The 27,832-nt window shown below is 33.8% G+C and overlaps 1 protein-coding gene across 8 annotated transcripts in view; it reads left to right on the plus strand.

The window, feature by feature from the left end:
* HDAC4 (histone deacetylase 4) overlaps positions 1–27,832 on the plus strand; it is a 175,896-nt gene that overhangs the window by 98,106 nt on the left and 49,958 nt on the right. For 2 of the 8 annotated variants that reach the window (XM_077442645.1, XM_077442649.1), the window contains exon 1: positions 13,999–14,378. The exons of 4 other annotated variants lie outside the window; for them this stretch is intronic. In XM_077442645.1, coding sequence (XP_077298771.1) covers positions 14,363–14,378 — 16 coding nt within the window. In that variant the 5' untranslated portion in view covers positions 13,999–14,362. Of the gene's footprint in view, positions 1–13,998; positions 14,379–27,832 lie in introns of those variants that run through there. 2 more of the 8 variants (XM_077442646.1, XM_077442650.1) reach the window with 2 other exon arrangements.

Consider the following 27,832-nt stretch of genomic DNA (forward strand, 5'->3'; position numbering starts at 1 on the left):
CATTCAACTGTCATCTTGAATCGTATGACATTTTGTAATAAAATTTTCATTTACGATTATCTTCGAAACTGTTTTGAATTCGCTGTTACGGATAATAGAAAAGTCATCGAATGGGACTAGGGGGAAATTATGCTCGCATTTTTTACACCATCAATCTTATTATATAGTATTTTTTTTTATTATTAAAAAAGCCTACCCCTATTTCGTGACTTGCGAATTTAAATACTGCGTATGCTCGACCATTTCGAAATATAATAATGTGCAATTTGAATAAATCAGTGGCGCGTTTAATTTTTGCATTCGCTTTGTAAGAGAAAATAAACCTTAGTAGTATACTACAATTTAAACGCGATAAGTACTTTGTTTTTGTATAATAACTCGCATAACGAGCGTAAATTATCGCTAGCTGTGTGCTTTTCTGGGAATAGGTTATGATCATTATTCTTTTTTTTTTGTTCGAAATTCCATTGTCTTCTCGTTTTGATGATACGTACGTTGTGTGGGCAACAACTAGACTTGCCTAAATAAAAGTCGAATTGCCTAAAGAGCTGCAATTACTCATATTTTAAGTATTTTTATTGTAATGTTTATTTGGTCAACCATAATATAATATTATTTATATTATGGCGTGCTAACATAACGTGCAATAGAAATAAGGTTATTCGAAGCATTTATTCCATCGGGTCACATTAAACCCTTTGCAATAACTTACCATAGTATGGTAAATAGACTCATTTAACACATGACACTCGAAGGACTCTGATCTGACTACAAATCTGACAATTGTACCTATAATATATTTCATTTTAGTAGTCTTTTTAGTAAGTAGGCAAACTCCAAATCTCGATTCTTATTGTTATGAACCCCAAAATACGTGATTCTTATTGGTCAGATCATGTTAACTGACCAATAAGAATCGCCTACTGTATTTAAACAGCTATGAAATGATATACATGTTTGTAATTAATAACCATTTGATATATGTATCATCACATCGGCTTCGATATCATTTGTCGAATAAATTAGAAAAGCGACCTATGTAATATTCATCACTTTTGTCAATACTCACTGATTACAAATTCGGTAATTCTGGGTAAATTGCCCGAAATACGATTTGCTCGAAATTAATCTTATTTATTTAATATATGTATGTAAGTATATATTTACATACATTAAATAAAAAGTTACATCGTAATCGGTTTAGTGGCTTAGGATCCTATACGAGACAGACAAATTTTTATTACGTTTTATACCAGGAAGGCCTTACAGGTAAACCCCAATGCGCCTTCCTGGCCAATACACCTCCGAGACACTAAAAACTGGCAAATTAACAAGACATCTATGAATTGTACATAAATTTTATTGTACATTAATCATACTCAAATAGTGGTGACATAGTAGGTAGGAAGGCTTTTAGCCAATTTTTAATCGGGAACTGTTTCAACAATGAAATCAGAGAAAATTGGCAAACTCTTACAGGAAACGATCGACCTGGAGTCACAAATATTCAGGTCTGACCAGCAGCACTACAGATATACTCAGAAAAATTATTTTCAAACGAGGTCAGGTCATGGGATCGAACCCGGCGTCTCTCGTTATGCAGAAGCTTAACGACCGAGCTATGTTGCTGGCTATATTTACATATATCAAATGTACAATGTTTCTAGCCATGGTGGTGCATTGGGTTTACATGGTGGTACATTGGAGTTATTTTTATTTTTATTTCTACCTGGTATAAAAATAAAAATAAAATATTACCGAATTTGATAAATTCACTAGGTACCGAATTCGTTAAATTCAGACTTGTCTATCTGTGATAAATAAGAGAATAAAAACTTGTGTGAAATGCAGTTTCAATCTCTAACGAAAAAAAATAAGTAAAAGCAAAACAAGTCTTATTGTTATAGATACGTTAGACTTATACATAACAATTCAGTAAGTAGAACTTCATATTTAGGAGATGGAGGTTCATAATTAAGATTCAGTCCTTTGACTTAAGCGTTGCCCTCTTGATCTTTCTTTCTGAAATTAGCAATAAAAAATATACAACGTCCAGAATTTTCTTTCCACCTGCAAGGAACTTTTATAGATCTCTGTGCTTCTGCACCGACACCAATCCGGAGTCCACTTCTTTCGTGTTCCATTCGTTTCACGAGTGGCACTTATCGACTTTTGAGCCTAGAAATAGCACCTGTGTGCTATATGGTTAAATATTTTCGTCGTTTTATTTAGATTTTATTCCGAGGCGTCGACTGGCTTGCACGCCCAGTAAACATAACATTTTCCATCCAAAATTAGATCCAATAGTGTGTCTACTGCTCTTTTTTCTCCTCCCGCCTTCTATCTGCCTCTCTGTCGCTCTCTTCTATAAGTCGGGTTTGTGTATAAAAAGATCCACCGAAATAGCGTTCCCGTGAAGAACGACTCGTACACGTGTATTCAAACGCACATAAATAAATTCAAACAGATATATGTACACACATTTGTATTCAAATTGGATCCATCGCCTCTGCACAAAGTCCAACGCTGGGTAAAGGTCCTTAGCTGTGTCTCCGTTGTTTGTATTATAGAATTCGATTTATTTTTCCTTGTTCTCGTTCGGTACTTTTTGCCATCTCGAGTATTCGAGACGAACGATGTTCTCGATCGTTCTTCCTGTCCTCATAATTGCCCTTGTAATTCCGTATGTTCGGCATTCCTTCGCTCTCCTCCTTCCATCTCCTGGGTAGCAATCATCATATCGTTTATCCCCTCTGCTTTTTGCTCGTGTTGCATACATGTGACTTCACATATTGCTTTTTTCCTCCACATATTGTTTTCCAATGAAACCTGTTATTATTCGACTACTCACGTGGGTTTTACATATTTCGCGTTCGAAAACCTGTATGTTATGATGGGTTCGTGCAATTTAATTTTAATAAAATTAATTTCGTCTTTTATTACTGATTTAGTCATATCTGATCCTCTTTCAATGAGCATTCTGCCTTTCGTACTCTCTTGAATCCAATTGAGTACCATTTCAATAATACTTCCTTAGTTGATTTTCCATCTATTTTTACTGCCTTGTCATATACTCACTTCTTGTTCTAGCTATTCTTTCAAAATTAAAAAGTGCTTAAGGTTATACGTATATTGAAACAATAAATTAATGTCTATTCTATGAACTTTTATGTCATTTTATGTCACTTTTGAGGTTTCTGTATGAATTGACGATCTGATATTTTTTCCTCTTCTATTGCCTTCGTTTGGAGTTTTTCTTTTTTCATTATTTTCTAAAACTAATGTTAAATTTTAACAAGAAGCTATTCATTAATCATATTCCCGTCGGTTTCTTATTGATCTAATTACATTCCAAAGTTTCACTTATTGAAACGTTATTTTCTAAACTTTTGAAGTACATATAACTTCATTACACAAACCTAAAACATTATAAATACAATTCAATTTATACAATCCCATAGAGACATACGTATGTATAATATAATATGAAAATATTCGATATACAGCAAAATTTTGCTGTACCTATATATCGAATATTTTTTATATCGATGTGTAGGTGGGTAGCATAATTATAATAATCAACAAAAATTAGAGAAACTAAAAACTCAAATTTGCGAGAAACGGAGATAGGTTGCCAATTTTGGTGGAACCGTTTCAACAACGAAATCAGATAAATTGGCAAACTCTGATACGCACAAACATATATCCAAGGTCTAGCAAGCAACACTGGGCAAGGGATTAAACGAATGACCCCTCATTTGAAAATACAGTCAATTTTTTTTTCTATTTCTCACATATTAAACATATTTTCAAATACAAATACCTAAGCAGACATATGTATATAGCTTGGAATTTTATGCAATGACAGGTCGCCCCAAAACGACTCTCCGACTAACTGTGTACTCCAAACGTTATACAATATGGGTATACATATTTTAAATCCAAACCGCAGGCATGTGTATGCTTGCAACAATCAACAAATTCGGCCTGACCCATTTTAGGGCGAAATCACACACGAAAGAACGCGGCACATGGTTTTTATTATATAGTTTTAAACATGAAAAAAATGTGGCATGCCTGACACACACCATCCCAAAATCAGCCCCTGGAGTGTTTTCGGTAAAATTTTATCCTTGTATTTATCCTTGCTTAACAGTAATCGATAAGGGGGTATCCCATATTTGAAGAAATGTAAGAGATCCCCCACAGCGGAGAGCCAAGCACACGACGTGCCGTTATTCCCTGTGTGATTTCGCCCTTAGTGTTACAAGTAAATTAAATGACTGACACAAAAAATTACTCTATTTTCTATGTATGTATTTCATGCAATGATTTTCTTTATTTCCGTCTAAAGTTTAGACGGTCGATGGATGCTTTTCACACCAAAAATTTTTGACTTGTCAATTTCTTAGAAAAACCATGCGTTTTTGCTCTCTTGCTTTGAATACTAGTGGAGTATTTTATTGTTATTTGAAAAGCATCCTTCCAACACCGACCTTTGCTAATAAACGACGCTCGATCTGTATTAAATAACCATCCAGATCCAGAATAAATTTATGGATTCCGGACGGGATTCGAACCTATAATCTCTCTATTGGTAAATATTTTTTTATCCTGATTCATAAACGAATTTCATTGAAGAAACTGCTGAACTATTTTTTTCCTAGATTTTAACAGTCGAACTTCACCTAGGAACACACTGTTGAAACTATTGAAACTTTCCTCAGAATTTTTCGCTCGACCCAGCCCGAGTTGCTTTACCTCGCGAATTTTCCCACCTCCTCGTCCTTCCGAATTTCATTTTTTATGATTTCCATCTTCGAATCTGACCACCTACCCACCCATTCGACCCTGGTGTAAACAATGCTCGGTCGGTTCAAGCACAGACACACGTCGTATTAATATAATTGAAACGATCCAGAACGCGCGGCGTGGTGGAACACAAACACTGGGCGGCAGCATGCCTGCATTATTTTTAACCCGACTATATTTAACGTTTGTCGTTTTTCCAACGGTACCGAAATAAGCGCCAGATCCACACAGTCGTTTGTTTCGGACCAAACCAACACACCCTCGCAAATCTGCCGACTCGCTTATAAATGCTCCCCATATACGCGTCAACCTGTTCCGGTAGCGTATGAACGACATCGGCTATAGATCGACCCGCATATCCTGGCACTGCACTTTGCGTGACGTTAGTGTCGATGACGTGTCTGTCTGTCTGCGGCTGGACGTGTGTGACTCAATGGAAACGGTCTCGACCGACTTTTTTGCATTGTCTTGTGAATTGTATCATCTACCCGTCTTCCCTGCGGTCTTCCTTTTACCCTTTTGCATTCTCTCGGGTACCATTCTAACACTTATTTTGTCCACCTTTCGTCTATTCCTCTAGCCACGTGGCCCGCCCATTGCCACAACCTTTGTCATAATTCTCACCCACGTATTCCGTTTCCTGTCTTTCCTCGTTATGTCAAGCATACAACGTTTCATGCTTCTTTGAGTGCATTAGACTTTGTGTAGCAACTTGGCGTTCAATGTCCAAGTTTCACATCCATACGTCATCACTGGCAAAACACAATGATCGAAAATCTTTTTCTTAAGACAAAGTGGCATTTTTGATTTAAACAGCGCATTCATTCGTCCAAATGTACTCCATACTAATTTCATACGTCTCTTTATTTCTTCTTCATTACTGCCGGACATGTCTATTATTTGTCCTTAATATAAATAACTATCGACTATTTCTACTATTTTATCATCTATTGTGATGCCATCAGATATGCAACATCTATTGAACATTAGTTTGGTCGTATCTACGTTAATTTATAATCCTTCTTTCCTACTTTCTCTGTCCAGCTGTGTTAGTCTGTTAAGTAAGTCGGCTGGCTATTAAAACTAAATCGTCTGCGAACCGAATATGACTCGAGAAGCGACCGATGAATTTTACTCCTACTGTGTCCCATTCCAAGTTCCTGAAAACTCCACATTGAATAACTTGAGCGAAATGATGTCTCCTTGCCTTACTTCTTTTCCTATGCTAAATCTATCTGTATCTGAAAAAAGTTTTACCGAATCTCTAGCGTTTCTGTATATTGCAGCTAACAGCCCCACATAGGGTTCCGACACTCCATGTACTTGTAGAGCGTTAAATATTTGAATTTATATACGTAGTACAAGTTTAGTACCATAGGTGTCGCTCAGGGGCAACTCGCAATTGCATCATAATAAAATATAAATAAATAAGGGCGAAAAAACACAGCGGTGTACGTTTTTTTAGATAATTTGCGAAAAAAATGGGCCGTGCCTTGCACATATTCATGGAACGTCCAACACGCCTCGCCCCAAAATGACCCTGTTGAGTGTTTACGGTAAAATTATATCTTTGCTTGACAGTGTTCGATAACGGTGTATAATCCCATATTTGAATATATGTAGTAGACCCCCCACACAGCGGGGAGCCAAGCCCACGACGTGCCGTTCATCGCTGTGTGTTTCGTTCAAACAAAGATACTGCGAAAGGTACGAATCGAATATCGAAGCGCACGTGCTAGGGAGTTGACGAACGGCATACAAAGAGTTGATTTACAGCCTGTAAACGACCCAAACAATGTGAACTCATTTTTTACGTACCGACATCTACAAGTATACAAGATATGCATGTATAATACGTAGCATAGGCGCACTTATTCATTTGTCCCGTTTTAGTGGTGCCAAATAGCGTTTTTTATCGACAGAGGCGTGTTGTTCGGCTGTCGAGCAGCATAAAACAGATTCACTTATTTCTAACACTTGTCTCGCTGCGGGGGCCTATGTGTGTTTCGTTTCGCTACAAAAATTCTATTTATACATATCTAATATTATAGATGTGTCTGTGAATGTGTGTGTGTGTATGTGTGTACAGAGTACAGATTTTCCCTCTATATCCTATTCCGAGAATTCTTCTGTGTGACTATTGATAGAACCGCGTTAAAACGGAGAGGGCACACACCGTTCAAACATAGCCCACCAACCTTATTTTTATGCGTTTTGTAATACAGACATACTTTTTGCGTAAAAGATGCCGATCAGAGTGCGTTCCCAGACGGAACCATTTTTTTTTATGTTTCTTACTTTAGTCGTGTCTGTATAGTACTTGTAATAAATGTGACTCGACTTTTCCCGCTTGGAAACTTTCATATAAATGTTTGCGGTTTGAAAATATTCGTTCAGCGCCCTCATGTCAGGTCATCAGTCCCTTACAAAAATCATTTCCCTACAGAATTACCGTGTGTCGTATTGAGGTCAAACAAGGCCGGTGTGATGACAGCTATACGGGAATGCTTGTTGATCATATACTAAATTGGACTTTTATTACAGTAAGCGAAGACAGTTTTTTATAACAAATATCATAATTTCAAATGTTTACGAATATCTAAAACCGAATGTATTAAAAAATACTCAGTTTAAAATATTTGAAGTTGAAAAAACACTGACTTAATGGGCAGTGTATTTTTTCAGCATTGTTTGTTAACATTTCTATACAAAAAATACTGCATGTGCATAAAGTTTTGGTTGGAACTTCTAAACCGGAAGTAGCATTTTTTTTTTTAAACAATATTTCCATATTTTATTTTGACATTTTATATTATTTCTATCCTCTTGGTGCACAGATGTTGTATGTCCATTTTTGAATTTATATCGAATTTTAAGATTGTAGATTCTGAAATAATTCAGGTTTTTCCTTTCAAGTTAATTTATATGACTTAAAATTCGATTCAAATTCAAAAATTGACATACAATATATGTGCACTAAGCCATCGATATGAATGATTGTCGTCTGACATTAAATCAGGAAAATGCACATATGTGCTAATTGGGAAGGTCTTTAACCGAACTTTATAAATGTTTTACTTTGATCTAAAGGGTATCGTCTTCTTGGGAATCATTAGAACTTTTCATATTAATATTCAGTGGGCCCCAATTGTCATCTTCGAGCTTTTTATGTTGCGAAATGAGGTAAAAAAATTCTCTTAAATTTTTTTATATATGTACATATATATTTAGGTTTTTTTATAGCAGAAATATTTTTAAACGACAAATTTAATATTACATATGTACATAATGATAGTGACATACGATTTGTGTAGTGACTTTTGACTTTTGGCTCATGCTTTGTAAATCGTTCTTAAATGGCATCGCTTGACAGTCGTTTAGATGTCACATTCCTGAGATATTGTTGCGTGTAAAAAGCTGGGGGTTAAGCCTTGTAAAGCCGCCCGCAAAGCTGAGCAGGATCGAGTGAAGCGTGACGGTATTTGTATTGTCACGTTCCTTTTGAGTCATAGTGTGTAAAATATTTACAAACTTTATATATGTATGTATGTATGTTGTACGTCTTTCTCTCTCTTGCTTATATTATTTTATAATTCATTCGAGTGTTTTAAAGTGATCACAATAATTCATAACGATTTCTCCTTTGTTACAGGTAATTATCTCCCCCGTTACGGACACAATAGTCTGCAATCTTGAACGCGACAAAGGAAACATTTTCACAATTGAGCTTATAAAAGATTTTTTCACTGTTTATTTATTATACAGGTAAGCTCGACGAGTACAGTTGGCCGTTTTTCATTTCGATCAGGTTTGTTTCGTTTAATTTTAACCCTTTGAGTGCTGGCGTCTTATCTGTTGAAAGCCCGCCACGCTGAAAATTTCGCCAACATTTCCAACTAGAATTATTTAGAAATCCAACAGAAAGCAGGTATAAAAATTATAGTCAATCCAAACAAACCCTAGATAACTACGGCCGAGGATTTCGAGTTTTGTAAAGGTGTGTTTAGACTTAATATATCTTGCAACAATACAAAATAAACAAAATAACTCTATTAATGAATGTATTTTTCCAAAACTAGTTCCATCTTCTTCATTGTTGTTAAAATATAATGCTCACAAACTAAATGCCAAGCTACAATCTAAAATACTCAGCAGTTAGGGATTTCCATCGGGAAATTCCGCTATGGGTTATAAATTCAGAAATTCCGGTGTAAAGCAGTCTTTATAAACATTGACACGGATTACACGACCCATGTTCAATGTTTTTTTTTTCAATGCTACTTGAAAAGGCTTAACGGGTAGTATTCTCGTTTACTTTGTACATGCTCAAAATACAACGCCTATTGGCGTTTTTCAGGCCCATGGACTTGTTGGCAAAACACCGTTCGGCGTTGGTCAGCATTCAAAGGGTTAAATACCGAAAATATAACTTAATGTCAACGAACACCCAGTCTCGTCATCTCGAAAATACCAAACAAGGTCGTGACTGGTAAAATTATAAGAACGCGAATTGTTAATTCGCCATTTTATGGGTTGTATCTGTCTAAATATAGACGAGCGATAGGCTTAATAGCGAATAAATAAATTTACATATAAATAACGTCTTGGAACTTAATATAATATTATATTACAGGCGTCTACGCGTTTTTTATTCGACGTATAAATATACATATCCTTGAACGAGTGAAAAAAATGTCAAACAGTTACGCATATAATAATAATAATGTACATATCACATTATAAATGCGATAAATAAACAATCCTACAGTTGAATCGAATCGGTTACGACTGGGCCGGTATAGTGTAACGTCTCGTATAAACAGTTTATCGCCGTGTTTATATCAATTGTCTTGAATCAATTTGGATTGAGACACGTGGACCCTCACACATTGTAATCATATTCGTAGTATACTACATGTGTGCATGTTTGACGTCATCTAAGTGGGAGTATTGATGTGTATGTAATGACGCGTGGATGAAAACTTGGGTGCTGAATATTGCATAAGACACAGTGCATATATTATCATGATAATTGGGAAGCATGACTGAGATAGCGGATGTAATGGAGACTGGAGAGTTTATATATGAATATTAGGCCAAACGTGGATTGCAATTTACCGTCAAATTTCTATTAATGATTTTTCCTACTACCGGTATTTACCAGTAAATGAATTTTTTTTCGTAAATTAGACAAGTGTATGTGATTACTACAAACGTTAACCTAGATTGAATCATAAATCCCTTGTGAATAATCTATATCTATGTATATATATAAAATTGAATGTCTGTGTGTGTGTGTGTGTGTCTCGAATAGGCTCCTAAACCACTGAACCGATTACGATGGAACTTTCAGGATTTGTTGTATGCATGTCCGGGAAGCTTTCTGTGAAAAAAAACGGGAAAAACCTCTTAATAATAGTATTCGTAATTACGAATTTACCGACGCGAAAGTTTGAAGCGCCATTGTGTAGTCAATGAAATGTGTTCGTTGGTAACCACGTTACCAGTTGGTTTATGACGACACGGCGTTGAAGAGACGTTAGTTGAAATCCAACCATCACTTGAAACGGGAACGGGAATTGCATGCCTTATTCTGGCATTGCAACGCATGCCGCATTCAGCTAGTTTCATAAATGCATTAAAGTAAATCCATAATAATAAATATTTTTTTTAATTTTATATATTTAACCTGTCATATTTATTTATTTAAAGTTTGGACCATTTGTTATGTAAGAAAAATAGATCGTAGATTATTAATTGGACAAGAATTTCGAAGAAAATTGGACAATACATATATGTAGACTAGTGTTGTGCCCGTTGACTTCAACGAGTGGTTTCGGAAAGGAATTGAAACACGAATTAAAAGTTATATATAAATATAATGTAATACAATTTATAGGCGCGCGCACTTATTATGTTCATAACATATATATGTAGCTTGTCGATTAATATTGTAAGAACCGATATTCAAAGTTAACTGATTAGGCATATTAGAGGAGAATGAATTGCACCCAAAAGAATAAAGGTACATACACACCGACTCATACGCGGCACGTGCTTTTAGTATAGTTTAGATAGTTGCACATGCAAAAAAGACGCTGGCATGCTTAGTTTGTGCCATCGCGATCTTCCAAAAACTCACCCCCTGGTGATATTTTGTCCTTATCAAACACACCGTACGATTCGGTGTGTTTGCGCCTTAAGATAGTATCGGTAATATTTTATTGTATAAAAAAAAAGATCCTATTTCTATAAATATAATATTTAATAGTTTAATACAATAAACATATTTTAATAGCGTTGATAAAACTATTGATTGACCTTTCTTTTATTTATAGTAGTTTTGCAATTCTGCATTGATAATAAATCTATAAACAGTTTCAAACACGCTTTGTAGGCACGTGTATATCATTATATATGTACATACGAACTTTAATAGTCTCTCTTTGATGTTATCTTTTTGTTGGATTGTTAAATCATATTATGTATATCAAACATACGTGTTCTATTTAAGGATTTGATAATAATAAGGCTGTGGAATTTAATGTTTACATAATTATCGTCTGCGTCTTATTTCGTGAATACATATGTATTACGTAGTGGGTGTTTTTTCTGTCATAAACAACACCTTTTCAATTTTGGGCAAACGTTTCTACGGTTTTCCCTCATTTTTCTTCCCACAAAGAAGGGTTTATAATGTAATTTTTTAATTATATAATGAGTATCATGCTACTCTGTACTTACAAAACCTGCCATCATGGTTTCAACTTTTAAAATAAGGCCTCACTTTATGTACATACATACACATTTACGTGTACGTCCTTCTATGTACGTAAGTATGTATGTAGGTTCATATGTACAAACATACATATGTACATATATACGAAGTATCAATGATTGTTTTGTGAACATGACAAAAATTTTACTTTGAGATGTTTACAAATTTGTACTTCCGAAGAGCTGTAAGTAGATAAAAATGGTTTTCTAATGGTTGATATCAAAAGGCCATTCAATCGATGAGGTTGTTTTTCATTTAGTTTAATTATTTTAATATTAGGATTAATAATCCTTTCGGTTATCCTTAATTTAAGAATAACAATAATCATATAATTTTCCCGTTGACGTCAACAACAATAAAATTGGAGGCGATTCTAAATGTGTAGTATCTTCTTTTTATACAGCGACTACCAACCTTTTTTTAACTCAAACTCTTAGACTGCCCATTTTCAAAAATTGTACAAAAAAAAAGTACCCAAGGATGTTTTTAACAATTTTTATTTTCAAAAAATTGACGATTTTCTGAACAGACCGCTTCCGCTATACCTAAATATGTAGTCATTGTAAGCGTGGCCCGATTTGTATGGGACATTTTTATATACAATATGTATATCATAAAAACTTTTGCTTAAGCAGACGAAAAGCTGCTTAATTTATTTATTTTTTTTATAAAATTTATATACAAATTTATTTATTAAAAATAAAATTATTATTACGATGAAACTTTCAGGCTTTGTTGTATGCATGTCCGGGTAGCTTACTGTAAAAAATCGCCCAAAAACGGGAACGGAAACGGGAATAACGTGAATGAGCGGCAATGCAACGCAATAATTTCAAATGTTTTCGCATCGCGACCTGCGTCGTTAGGGTAAAATAAACAAACCATTGAATCATTTCAAATGTGTTCGTCGCCTGCGTTTTTACGCTGTTAAACGGTGGACAAGTCAGATTACCGCGACTTTATTTATTTATTAATAGTTTTGGACTATTGTGGCATTACAGGAAGAACCTAATGCGCCACAATGGCCTACATTTAATAAAAATATAAATACAGGTAAAATTAGTAAAAAATAGAAAAATTAAAAAGCAGAAAACCTGGTAACATAAAATAATAATAAAAAAGTAATAAAAGGAAAATAATAATACAATTAAAATAGTACATAAAAATGTATAAAGGAGAAAGAAAAAGTAAAATAAATAAAACAAAATATGAATAAAAAATAAAATCACAGCGAGGCCCAAATAGAAGAAAGTAGATTAAGATTCCACTCATACATCACATTCAAATTAAGAAAGTAATGATGAGTGCAGGTTACCAGATAAATATGTTAAAATAATATCCGATAATCTACGCTCACCGAGGTGGAAAATGTCGCATTCAGGGACGGCAGCAACCATTTCATTGAGATTAATATATTATCCCTATTAATTCAATTAAGATTCGTGTAAATACAAGTAAATAATAGTACGAGATTTTAGCTCGCAATTTTATCGGTTTAAAATTCAGCACACTTCCAATTAACCCTTTTAAACGAAAACAAAAAATAGTGTGGCTAGAACACTATCCCAATAAACCTGTTTCAATAGAAAATACTCAATATAAAATAGTATTAACATTGGGAAAAAATCCCAAGTGAAAATACGTACTTTTGACTTTTGATTTGAACTGGACGACTACTTAGAGAGATTTAAAAGCTGAAAAATACTACAAATGAAAGATAAAATACCCGACTATAGATTCCAATATTCATTTTGAACAGAAAATTGACAAATTTTGACAGAACAACGCCAAGATATAGAAAAATCGCGCGATTTAAAAAACACATATACATATATACGAATCTCGAGACGATCAACATTTTTTTATTACCAGATTCGTCTTCACTGGGCATATCATATCTCGGAAAAGTCATATCTCGTCTCTGAACTATTTATCGTGTCGAACAGTGTAATTTATTAAATATTCATTAAAAAATTTAATTTATTTAAAAAAAAAATCGCTCAACATTCACCTATACTTTTTCGAAATAAATTGATTGATTGGAAATTGCACAGGATATTGTTTAAAATTAATCATTTTTTTATTCAATTTTCCCTTGATACGTTTGCAAATTTTCCACCGTGGGAAATCTAAAATTCTCATTTATCGCTCCGGCCCACTGTACAGTAGTTAGCCATAGAGACTAACCTGTCACTACATTATAGCCACTATTTAACTCAAAGAAAAAATCAAAATAAAAAATCGGAATTTTCACCGGGTCAAAGTGCGACATTTTCCGGCACCAGAACACACACACACCAGCAACACCTCTCAACAATACCAACTCCTCGAACGTCGTCGTCCTCGCGTTGTTTTGTTTGCGATCGCGCGTCACTCCCCTATATTTAGTACAACCAGTGGCGCGGGTGGAGAGGAGGAGGAGGAGGAGTAGGAGACTAGAAGGGAGGGAGAAACTCCAACACTGATGGGGGGGGGGATCTTCGATTGTGACCGCACAACGCTGCGAGCCATCGCAGCTCGCTGTCGTCAATCGCGAACATTAACATTACATCAAATTTAAAAACGTACATATATATGGTATACGCATTGCGCACGCGCGAACAGTTCGTCGAACCTGCGTCCGCGCACATCGCGAAGTGTACACTCTCCTCCCGCACTGGACCAACGTGTGTGTGTGTGTATATATGTGTGATCTGTGAACATGCTCTAAAGACACAGTGAGACCTGCGAGTGAAAGAACGAGCCAATTCGATTGTGTCCACACGACATACCATGTACATGAAACTAGGTAAGACCGGCCGAACCGGATCGGCGTAGCGAACATATTCGCGAGGTTCAAGTTCGTTGGCCTAATTTGCCCGAATTTGTCCAATTACATAATGCACTTTGTGTTTGTGTCGCTTGTGTGTGTATGCTGCATGCAAGCAGGCTATTTTCGCGATGTGCGAACCCGGACTTTGTAAACAAGAGGACTGAGTGTGTGTGTGTGTGTGCGTCATCGCGAATGCGTAATGAAATTTTCCCGGAAGATGTCAGTTGGCTAATAGGCGAAAAGAAAACTTCAAATACGATTGACAGTAGTTTCAAATGCTTGCAATCAAACGTTGTGTTGTGTGTGGTATTATTTAGTGCAATCTAGTGTGAGATTTTTTTGTATGGCATTTGTGCTCCATTCACTCACTGCTGGATGAAGTCCTCTCTTTATTGCGCTTCTATTCTGGTCTATGTGCATTCATCCACTTGACTCTAGACGTTTGTTTTTTACAACACACTATTGGCCTAATTGTTACTACACTATTGAGTACCGTTTCAGTATCTCATTCAATCATGTCTATCTTATACAAATTTATTTTGTATTTATTTCTTCTATTGCACAATCTTTTCGATACTGTTCTTTCAACTTACCAACCACGTTTTTGTCTATAATAATCAAAGATCGGTGGAAAAGTTTGTTCTGCCCACAAAAAATGATTCACTATTGTCAACCTTTTTTTTTGCTCTCTTGCTATGTAGGACAATAGACAATTGACAATAGTGAACCATTTTTTGTAGGCAGAAGAAACTTGTCCGCCGATATCTCTGGTTATTAGAGACAAAAACGTGGTTGGTAAATTGAAAGAACAGTCAATAAATAAATAACTTATAAATCACTAAATTTTATGCAACACTAAAATAGGAATTGATTCTTCTGCAAAATTTAAACAAATGGATTTTTGACATTTGACCTTCCTTTGTTTGTTTAGTTTTGCTTATCAGGCAATATATGTATTTAGGCAGTTTTATTGAATAAATTTTAGTATGTAATTTTAATTACATTCTGTTTGTCGTATTTTTTATTTATTTGAAATTGAGTACCAAACACTTCTGTATGTGATTACATACATTTCGTCATAATTTTCACTTTTTCTATGTATGTACGTAGTAACAATAGATGAAGTTTTGTGATCATGCGAAAATTCTAACTCGATATTTTGACTGATTCGAACTCAGAATCGATCACTGTTGACGTTTTCATCATATAGAAAAAGTGTGTCTGTGTATTTTGGTGATTTTTTGAACACCATTTGTCCTATCGAGCTGAAACTTAGTATCTGTGACTGAAATTCTTATCGATACAACGTGAATTTTTTTCAAATTTTTAAGTTGACTGGAAATGGTACCTCCCCTTATAGATGTCCTGTTTTTTTTAAGTGTTTGAATTCAATTATCTCCCAAATCGCTAACCGAATAATTTTTTTAATAAGAATTAAATTAAAAGCACATACTATGCTTGTATTTAAAATTGACGCACACTATTCAATACTATACTTTCGAACGTTGAACCATTTTGGCTACGAATTTTGCACCTATTTGACCACAGTGCTCAGTGCACATATTGTACAAAACTCACTCACCGAATATTCATATATATTTTTTATTTATATTTATTGTGGACACGAAACGTTCTATATATGTACATATTTACCTCTGGCAAACTTCGCGCAATAATCATCATAATAATTATCATTTGTATTTTAACACGATCGATTTTTCGTGTGCACAGCTGTTCGCCGTGTTTTTTTTAATGCGAAAATTTACACGATAAAAATTCTGTTCAAATTTGTACTCGCGATCAATAAAAATAAGACAAGGACGCATATCACCCACACACACTATAATAAATAAGTTTTTATGTGTTTTATTTTATATTTCTATGTGCACACGAAACCGGTACACTCCAGTTGGTCATTAACAACTTATTGTGCTTAATTTTTCGTTTTCGCATCAATTTCGACGGCTCTTATCAACCATCTGCTCGTAAATCAACCATCGTGCGATATTATTATTTGTTTAAATTTAAATATATAACTCCGCTAGAGACTGCGGCGTTGCAAAAATTCTTTCTACATCATAATTACATACCCACTTTAGGGGGCCGATTCTCGGTTAATTGTCGATAATTAATCTATATATGTATGTATACGAGTTTTCTTATCGAAAAATTTCAGTAAAACGAGTTGGCGATAAGAGAATGTGTATTTATAACTCATGTGTGTGTGTTTGATAAAGTTGGTATTGTTATTATAATTTTACCACTTTTTTGAAAATAGGTTTTGCCTTATCACTTGCGGTGAACCTCTTTCTTTATCGTTACCTACAATTTTCTTTAATTGTCCACTGCTTATTGAATTATTTTATTTTTAAACGAGTCAATTTTTTCTGTGTGTATTGAATTTTTGTTGAGACATGTTAATTTGATCAGTTTCAATGCACGCAAAAAGGATCACTTAAAATACATACTCCACTCTGCACATGTGATAAATTCGATTTGGAATTACTTATAGTTTTTTTTTATTTTATTTTTAATAACGGAACTGATTCTTTTGCCATTTAATGTACATATGATATTATGTCGGTCAACTATGATTGATACTATCGCTAAGCTTAAACATTCTACATATGTCTTCATTATATGCATACATAGTTATGTATATTGATGGCTTGATGCACAGATATTGTATGTCCATTTTTGAACTATTATCGAATTTCAAGTTTGTAGATGATGGAATTATTCAGGTTTTCTGGAAGAATTCATAACCCGAATTATTCCAGCATCTACAAACTTAAAATTCGATACATATTCAAAAATGCACATAAAATATCTGTGCACCAAGACATCGATATGTTACATTACATATAAATGTTCATAAACATGCTAGTTTGTTCATAAACGAACTATTGTATGGTTCCAGTGCTAACAGGCAAAAGCTATATTCAGATAGATTCACCAGGTGTCGCATGAAACTTTTAGCTCTCAAAATTCTAAGTATTTAAAAGCGTAATCCTATGGAAACCACATTGCAACGCTGCTGTAATTCCCGTTTCCGCCAATTATTTAAAATATTACAATCCAGAGTAAGCTTATATGTGAATATAGGCAATGAGACAAACGATTCAGAACACTTAGCTCGTGCCTTATAGTTTGTGCACGAACAAACTATGTAGTTCGTTTGTGCATTTGTTCTTTTTTGTACACTATAACTGGACAAATTGGTTCGTATATGAACAAACTACACATTTAGTATGCTTATGAATTAAATGTACACTAGGACTGTAACGACATATACATAAATGAACATAATCAGAATTTTCAATGTTTTTCATTTTCATAGAGTTGATATTGTGATGAAATTTTAATAATTATGTTTCATGACTTCTTTTGATATATTTAAAATTCGGTACACAGAATATCGAAGGTCGAAATATATAAGAATATACATACATATAAGGTCGAAACCTATTTCAATGGATTTTTACGTCAGAAATAGAAGGAAGAGTGAAAAATTTTAGTCCATTTAGATTTAGAGACGAAATTGTCAATCGCATAGCTTTTGTTTTAAATTTTGGCATTTTCATGTGTCATTTTATTAAATAGAATGTTCTTTTAAAAGCTTCAATATCTTGTAGACGTAATTTTCATTTCATACAATTTAAAGCTAATCAAAAATAATTTAAAATTAAGATATGACAAAATACATTTTATCATTTATCATACATATATCAATCATAGATAAATTATCTTAAGAATAATAGTAGCCACACAAATTTGTTTAACATTCACCTTACATATGTATGTATGTATGTATGCTCAACTGAAATATTTCGCTTTTCTAATTACATACAACGGTAGATCTATACATACAGTACAATCTATAGAAACAGTAAATGAATTAAAATAAAAACAACAATAAATTAAATTCAACCGTCAAACATTCCGCCGAATTCAATACACAAATCAATTTCTAACCCATCATACACTACATGCATATAGTTCGACCATTTTATTATTACACATAATAATAACACTCACCATACAGTGTGCCAATTGAGGAGACCGTGTCGCGTTTTATCAGTCTTTCCAAAAATAAAACATTATCAATTAATAATTTAATTAATTGCGTGTTTATTTTCACACACACACGCCAAACAATATCACATATTATTATATACGTACATATTATTACATACACTTTGATCCGTTTCGGTCGCAATCAACTCCGTTATCTGACGATATATGTATGAACGCGTGTATATATATAGAATTGATATCACCCAGCTTGTTTAGAAATACAGCTTGCCATATAATATTGAACTATTTTTGTGCTGCCTCGTGTGTTAGGTACCTACCAGCCTCATATTTTAATTTTTTGTAAGCACCGCGAAAATTATAATGGTGTGCTGAATTTTGAACGACAAGGCTTACCGCTAGAGGTCTAAACTGGCCCGTTTCTTTCGTAGTTAAATTCTAATGTAATGATTCGGCTGGTTTTTTTAACACTTTTATATAATATGCGTGTGTAATTTTATTCGCAATGATATGTGTGTGTGTCGAAAAAAATTGATTGCTTTTTATCAATGATTACATCGTTGTTGTGTATCATATCAAATGAAAAAATCAGACTCGGAACTCGTGCCATTTTTTTCATCCCTCTCACAATTGAATCTCATCCGACAGTTTGTATGCGGAATCGTTTTTGTGTATCTTATATAATTTTTTTTCGCTGTCGAGTTGCTAAAAATAATTTTGCATAGTTGAAATCGTGATTCAAATACATAATAAGTTGTTTTTTTTTTGTTTTTTTTTGCCTTGTTGACAGTTATATACATGTCTGATGTGTTACAGTTGTAAATTGAGTCCAATCTTACATATACATATTTTTAGTGAAATTGTGGCGACATTGATTACTATACAAGTTTACTCGAAAACCTATGTCCGAAAAATCGACTGATGGAATGTATTAATTTCAAATCACGTATCAATTCCTTTCCAGTACCACGCATTGAATTATCAATGAGCAATATCAATACAAGTCAATGAAACATCCCCTTGATTTATTGCAATCTTTAAATCGCTCCCCCGAATAATTTAAGTCTCCTACTCACCTTGGAACCTGTAATGATACATGAATCGATCCAAGTGGCGACTAGGGATTGCAATTTACCAAATCAATTTACCAATTTGTCAAATTTCATAAACCGGTAAACGCTTTTTCCTACTACCGGTATACCGGTAAACGAAAAAAGGTTTATTTCGTGGATTATTCAATTTTGTATTTTTTTATTTCATACCAGGAAGGCATTACAGGTAAACTCCAATGCGCCTTCCTGGCCAATTACAAACAATACAGCATTTTTTATTATATAAGTCGCTAAATTACGAGACACTGACTTAAACTCGATAATTAACGAGACATCTATGAATTGTACATACATTTTATTGTAATATTTACATTAATCATACTCAAATTGTGGTGACATAGTGGGTAGGAAGGATTTTTAGCCAATTTTTAATCGGGAATCGTTTCAACAATGAAATCAGAGAAAATTGGCAAACTCTGATAGGAAACGATCGACCAGGAGTCACAAATCCTGGTCTGACCAGCAACATTACAGATATACTTACAGATAAAAATTATTTTCAAACGAGTTCAGCTCAAAGGATCGAACCCGGCGCCTCTCAGTGTTAAGCAGAAGCTTAACGACCGAGCCACGCTGCTGACTTACTATAACTACATATATATAGTTACTTTTCCTAAAAGCATTAACCTAAATTGAATCATAAATAATTAAAAATAAATCTCTGGTAATAATGTCATATAAATGCATTAAAGTAAATTCGTAATATTATTATTAATTTTTTTTTTTGTATTTTTAACCAATCATATTTATATTTTTACATAACTCCTTTACGTTTTTAAAATTTTGATCATAATTGAAACAACCATCTGATCGCATTTATTTCGATTTGGTTTGTATGTGTTGCCAGTGAGTTTATCAATTGGAAATAGCTACGTTTAGGGCGAAATCACACATTGTGGGATGTGGGACGTAGGTTTTTTTTTTTGATAGCTTTAAACATATAGAAAAAATATAGCGTTCATGGTACCATACCTGGTACCTGAACCAAGGGTGCGGCCCGGCCCTTAGGGCTGGGCCGCACCGTGCAACTTTGTCGGCCGACTAGTCACGCGAAACGAAAAAATATATGGGAATGTGTGCGACAAACAAGTTGACGGGTGTGGCATGTCCCATCTACCTGCATGCATTGGTGTGGTCGCCCTCAACCAAGTTGTTCGCGAGTTGAGCGGTGCGGCCCGGCCCTTAGTGTTACCATCATGATTAGAGTGCGGATAGCCAAGGTGCCGCTCATTGTTCCATTGTTGTAAATGCTTTGTAAAAAAGATTCGGCAAACCTTTAACAATGCATTTACAACATTTGAACAATAAACGGCACCTTGGTTATCCGGGCTCTAATCATGATATTTGCGACTCCGATTGAGCTATTTACGACTCCGAATTTAGTGAGCTGATTATTATTTTTTATATTTTTGAATACATATTCACATATTTGGCCTAAAGGATTTGTCGAATTCAGGCATAAACATGAAAAAAAGACAAAGATTGATACACTGCATACTGAAGCACTTTTAGTATGTATTTTAGTTAGTATATATTTTCATTATAAAGTAAAAACATCACAGAATCTGAATCGGAGTCGCTCGATTTTTAACGACTCCGACTCCACCCTTGATATTACACGTACGATATGTACTCACACGTAATACAAAAGGTGAACGAATCGCGAAGACCCTATACCGATTCGATGAAAACAAGTTAATAAAATTCGCTCGTAAATGTTTTCACATCGCATTAAAGTGCATTTCTCATGTTATATATATATATATATATATATATATATATATATATATATATATATATATATATATATATATATATATATATATATATATATATACATATATGTATATATGTATAATACCCACACTGTGTGTTTTGTTTTTCACGTTTTTCACAAACGGTTACTATTTTTAGAATTTCCACGCAATTCATAGCTACTTAGCTGTACCTGTCGTATCGCTCACTTTCCTATCGTAGCATTAATTAAACATTCACGCACGTACACGTACACGAGTCAACATCGTTGCTACATACTAAACGTATGCTATAGAGTAGTTTTGCACTCGCTTGGCAGCTCGATTTTTGGATTTCGTTCTTTACATTTGGGGGTATCCTTAACCTTTGACTGTCTGCTATCGTCGTGTCGTATGCGGAAATATATTACCATTGTCTGTTAGATTTTTCACTATGCTTATTCTAAATGTATTTTGAGCTGCTCGATTATTTTTCTGTTTGTAGCAAACCTTCAAATTTATGTATGTATTTTTTTATTTGGTTTTTCAGCTGCCTAATATTCAACTTTTTCGTACTGCGCATTAAAATTTTTCATGCTGCCTAATATTATTCATGTATATTCGGATACAATTTTGGCATAACACGTTTGCTGTGCAACCCATAATAGATGTATTTTTTCAACGTAATTACTTAATAATTATTTTTATTTAAATTATCCCCAGCTTCTTAGAATCATATGCATATATAAAAGGCTAAACTGTTTGTCCGTTCGTCTATTTGTAACGGATACTTACATTTATATAATAAGCACGATTTTTTGTATACCGGGCCACTAGTATTTTATATTTTATCAGTCGTGTTGTAATTAACTTTATTTAATGCATTCACTTGACCCATTCTCACAGCATATTATACTTTTTTATTTGTTAATTTATTAGAACCCTTCTAATGCAAATATTCACAAAATGAAATTAATAATCGTGAAAAACCATTTCTAAACTTTCTGTTTATTTTTTTTATCAAACGTTACATGATATGGTTTCCTGTACCTGCAATTTGTATATCAAATATAATATAAAAAAAATAATTACGAAATTAACAATGGATGAATAAAAATAGCATCATCCAAAAAATTATTTAAGTTAAAATAATAAGAATAAATTTTATTCCAAATTATAAGAATTAAAAATACTTTAATCCAGTAGCGGCTCGTGAGTATTCATCGTGGAGGAGTGTATGTAGAATCTATAGTAGCTCTTTTCTAACTATTCCAGTGATCAAATGCAAACAAAAAGAAATAGCATGCATTTGTACTATAATGGGAGGGCTGCAGCCCGCAACCCATATGGTTTGTTCCGTCACTGGTACAATCCTTATCGTCAATGTGAATAAATATGTATATACATATACAAAATATAATAATAAATAGACTGGCATGAATATTTAGAGCTTTCAATTGTTTTTCTTTTTCCTGTGGCTCATTTAGATATATGTACCTATCTTATGTATCTGATTTACAAAAATCTATTTTCTAGCTTTCAAACATGTGTATATTTAAATATACTAATATAGTAATATGTATAGTTTGGTACTATTACATTTTTGTAAATATGCTTGTAAGGGATATGCGAGTCAACTAAATATTGAAAACTAAAAAATATTGTCATAATGTAACTTCCCACACAGATTGTATTTTCGCAATCTTTTGAAAATGTAGAAGTCGTTTCATTCGGGAAGGCTCAGTACCGCTGCACGGAAAACGTGCGCAAAAGCAACAATCAGTACAAGATTCCAGCGGGCGCATCTTTTCCGTGGAGTGGGGGTGGGCCGTCATTAACGGAACGACTCATATACCAAACGCAACAGATAACCTTCAACATTATACAGCTATACAACCTGTATCAAAATATTTCGAAGCTCACTCGTTTCATAACACGCTTCATACATTTAAAGCATCGCACAAACACACCATTATATTTTATAGAAAGCATCGCATTGTTATCGATCGTTGGCAAAACATTCATTGAAATTCTCAACGATTATATAAACACAAAGATATATGTATATATGGGTGCGTATCTGTCAAATGCACGTGAGTGCGATAACGATATCGACACGTTTATTCACAATAAATATTAAATAATTCAAGATATCATCAAAATTCAACGACCAACAGCGTTAAATTTTAAACGCACATTTAAAATAAAAACGAGCACAAATTTCACATCAAACAATAATATTCCATTTATAGAACTGTGCTGGCTGCGAACGCACCACTTGTACAAATACGTTTAACATATTCCACTACAAACACACAAAACCTTTAAGTATTCGAATACTTGCATAATTTATTTATGTATTTTTATTATTATATTTTCGATCGATTTCTATTGTTTGGCGGGGTTTTTCATTATTTTTATTGCGTTCACACGATGTTCACTTTTAGTGGTGTTACGCTAAAAGCATCGGAGCAAGGTTGTCTATATTAATACCTCACGTATTTTATCATCAAATAATATAACGGGGGGGCAAGAGGTAGAGGCGGGGGGGGAAAGGATTTGCCGCCTCGTGAGCGCGAACGTGTTATACTAATTAAGGCATATCTTCATACATTTGTGCAACTCGCGTTGAAATGTATGTAATTTTTCATCGGTGATTAATATTTTATATGGCACTTTTTTTGTTCTGTGTTATTTCTTTTTTATATATGTAGTATGCGTACGTGCATTTACTTGTATATATATATATATATATATATATATATATATATATATATACATACATATATATAATTTATGCATAAACGTTCTTTGATTTTCAAAAATAGATTCTCAAGTCTGTGAGTCATTATTTATAAGCTTACATTTTCCCTCTATTCGACTTTATTATGTGTGTGTGTATTGTAAGAGCCGGATCTCACGTTTGTTATTTATTTTCTCGTGCGATGATTCTAATGTATGCTGTTGCATTATCTTGGTCAGGATTGTAATAAAATACTTTGATTATTAGGTATTGAATTGTTGACGATCGGCTCAGGGCCTATAAATATTATTAAAAACATGTATTATTTAATGTTTTTGCCAATTGAATAAAGTAATTTTAATTGTGTATATTGAATTGTTCTTATACAATCGTAGCGATACTTATTATTATATTATCTCATTGTTTGTAATACAACATAGAAATTGACGAACCATATATCAACAGAACTAACCTTACTTAACTTAACCTTCACACTTATATTTTTTTCAAAAGGAATTTTATTCAAACACTTTCTCTTATCAAACATAATCTAACCAATAAAATTGAATTTATCTATCTATCTATCACAATGGTTTGCAACGTTTTTCGGCTCACGTGCCCTTTATTAGCAGACCATGTCCAAAAAGTGTACCTCGAATATTAGAAAAAAAGTTTGTTAAACCTCCTACCCAACTGTGCTTATGGAGTCTATACATACATATTTGCCACAAATAAAACAGACACACCTATAGTCGATTTTTGTAAACTTGCAACACGGTACGATTTCTGGTGGATTTTTTTTTTAATAAGTCCACAAAACTTCCTCTCCCCCTTCCTTAACTGCTCATACATATTTAAATGCTTTATGGAAAAATATGTAGTCGAGTTTTGTAAATAATATTGAGATATTGAAAAAATCGTCATGTATAGAAAGTTATCATATATTTCATTTACATATACATTGAAAATATAATGCACTCAAAGAAGTATGGAACACTGTGTGCTAGGCATAACGAGGAAATATATGAAACGGAAAAATTGGATGAGAAGTATGACAAGGGTAGATGATGTGGACAACGTACGGGTCACGTTGCTTTACGAGTGGACGAAAGAAGTACTCGAATGGTACCCGAGAGACTGCAAAAGGATAAAAAAATACCGCAAACAAATTGGGTGGAAGAAATTAGGAAAATGTTTAAGTTGAGATGGATGAGAGTTTGCAAAACAAAGATGAGTGGTCACGTATTGGAGAGGCCTTCATCCAGTAGTGGACAGTGAATATGCAAAATTTGGTAAAATATAATATTATTATTCCACCATTTTTTTCAACTCGAAAATAAATTTTTCATATAGATACATTTAAAATCCATTAAATCGTACTATTACCTCATTTTAATAAATACTTCATACATTTCAGTTCTGTAGTATATGTAAGACAAAAGTAATAATTTTTTTTTTTAATCTTTTCCTTATTGATATTTTGCACACATATGTACATTAATATCGCTTTCTATAATACTAGCTGTATTACCCGGCTTCGCTCGGTATTTGTAACATAAACCGCTTAAACATGACTAATCTAATAGTAAACATTTTATTAAAATTTGAATAGTTTTATTTTATATAAATTTATTTAAATACTCCGCCCTCGGCGTCTGAGCCCCCGGGAACTTCGAATCCTTTGAATCGGAAAAAAGCGAATTATTTGTTCAATGACGTCACGGTTTTCTACGAACAAAGGATACATATATACAAAGTCTCTTTCCAAATTATATATTAGATAATTGCAAATTCGTTCTACACCGCATCGTTCGTATACTCGGATCGCATTGAAAACAATCGCACGTATCAGACGCGCGAATGCAAATTAAACCGGCCGCCCGAGGCAACCGATTCTTCGAGGAAAATTCGAAAAACGGAAATGCCGACCATTTTTCGCATACTTGATTCACCGTGCCAAATTTTCGTCGGGCGAGATTTGTTCCCTTTTTTTTTGCGATGCTTGCTTTCGTTTTATTATTCCCCTCCCCGCCCGCACGGCCATTTCGCATTTTGATGTTCATAAACAAATTGGCGCGTTCCGTAAATAAAACCCGGTCTACAAATTTAACAGCGTTCCCGGCATACAACATAGAGCCGGAACCCACTCATACATATATAATCTAATAATATCTAATACGTGTCGTTTCGGCCGCGTCTGTATGCGAGCGAATTCCCACAGGTGTGTATTTTTAAAACTCGAATGGGCTTATGTCATTGGGTAATCTTTGAACTCGACATTCATAATTTGTTACTCACAACGGGAGATGTTTGTTTTGAAAGTGAAACAACTCGCCTTTAACACGCTAACTTGAACTATATATATATATATACAGTACACTCTCGATTATCCGGGCTAATGCTGGGGAGGAAGGCACGGATAATTGAAAAACACGGATAATCCGAATCATCAAATTTTTACTTGGTTTCGAGTATAATATCATATTAAAAACACAAAATTTGGTTTCATAATTTTAATACTCATTATTTAAGCAGATGTGTGGCCGTTAGTACCTATAGTTAGTACTACTGTTGCCAAAATATAAAAAAAAAACTAGTCAACCAGGCAGACGATCATGGAAAAACTTGGCTGTTTCCATACACGTTTGACTGCTAATTGATATTCCTTATGCTCATTTTTTATTTAACTATATGATTATAGTTGCAACCAAATCTTCGTATCTTGACATTTTCATACTTTTTCGATTCGAAGGACCTGCAGAACTATCACAATCTCTCGCGAACGCCTCCAACTTATTTTTTTGTTTAACTATACATATTTTGAACAGGTATGTAAATCTAAAATATTTTCGAGTTAATAGCAAAGATTATAATAATTAAACATACGTATGTTCGAAAAAATCTGCTCTGAATACACGCACTTGTTACTTCTTTGATGATCAAAAGCGACTGAAAGAATAGTAAAATACATTTAAAAAGGGAACGAAAAACATTTCTGTGTGACATAATTTGTTTCAAATAACACGCATGTTTACGGTCGCAATTAATCGGTGCGTCTCATTATCATATAAGAACAAAATTTAATTAATTAAAAAAAACAATTAATACTATTCAAGCACGGATAATCCGCACCCGTATAATCGAGAGTACACTGTATATACATACATATATATATAACCATTTCAATGATGAAAAACGCCGATCGGCGTTTTACCGACAAGTCCATGGTCCTGAAGACCGCCGATGTGCGTCGTACATTGTGCATGCATAAAATTAACAAGAATATTACCTGCTAAGCATTTCCAGGTAGCATTAAACAAACGCATCGAACATGAGTCGTGTAATCCGTGCAATTGCATTGTTTACGTCTATAAATACACATTTACAACGGAATTTCTGAATTTATAACCGTATCAGTGTTACCCGATGAGTATTTCATACTGTAGCTTGGTCTCTTGTTGCACATGGGAACGATCAGATTAAACCGAATTTGTGATTATTGAAAATAGCATCACCTATTTAATATACCGGTATTTTCCCGATAAATGTCACGCGATCGATTTTTATTCATTTTAAGAGGATTAAATTTCAATAATAATGAAAAAGATGGAACTAGTTTTGGAAAAATACATTCATTAATACACATTTTGTTTATTTTATAATGTTGCAAGATATATTTGAGAGTCTAAACACACCTTTACAAAACTCGAAATCCCCAATGGTAGTTATCTAGGGTTCGTTTGGGTTTACTACAATTTTTATGCCTGCTTTATATTGGATTTCTAAATAATTCTTATTGGAAATGTG

Source organism: Arctopsyche grandis, chromosome 12, assembly GCF_051622035.1.
Source record: "Arctopsyche grandis isolate Sample6627 chromosome 12, ASM5162203v2, whole genome shotgun sequence".
NCBI classification, from domain to species: domain Eukaryota; kingdom Metazoa; phylum Arthropoda; class Insecta; order Trichoptera; family Hydropsychidae; genus Arctopsyche; species Arctopsyche grandis.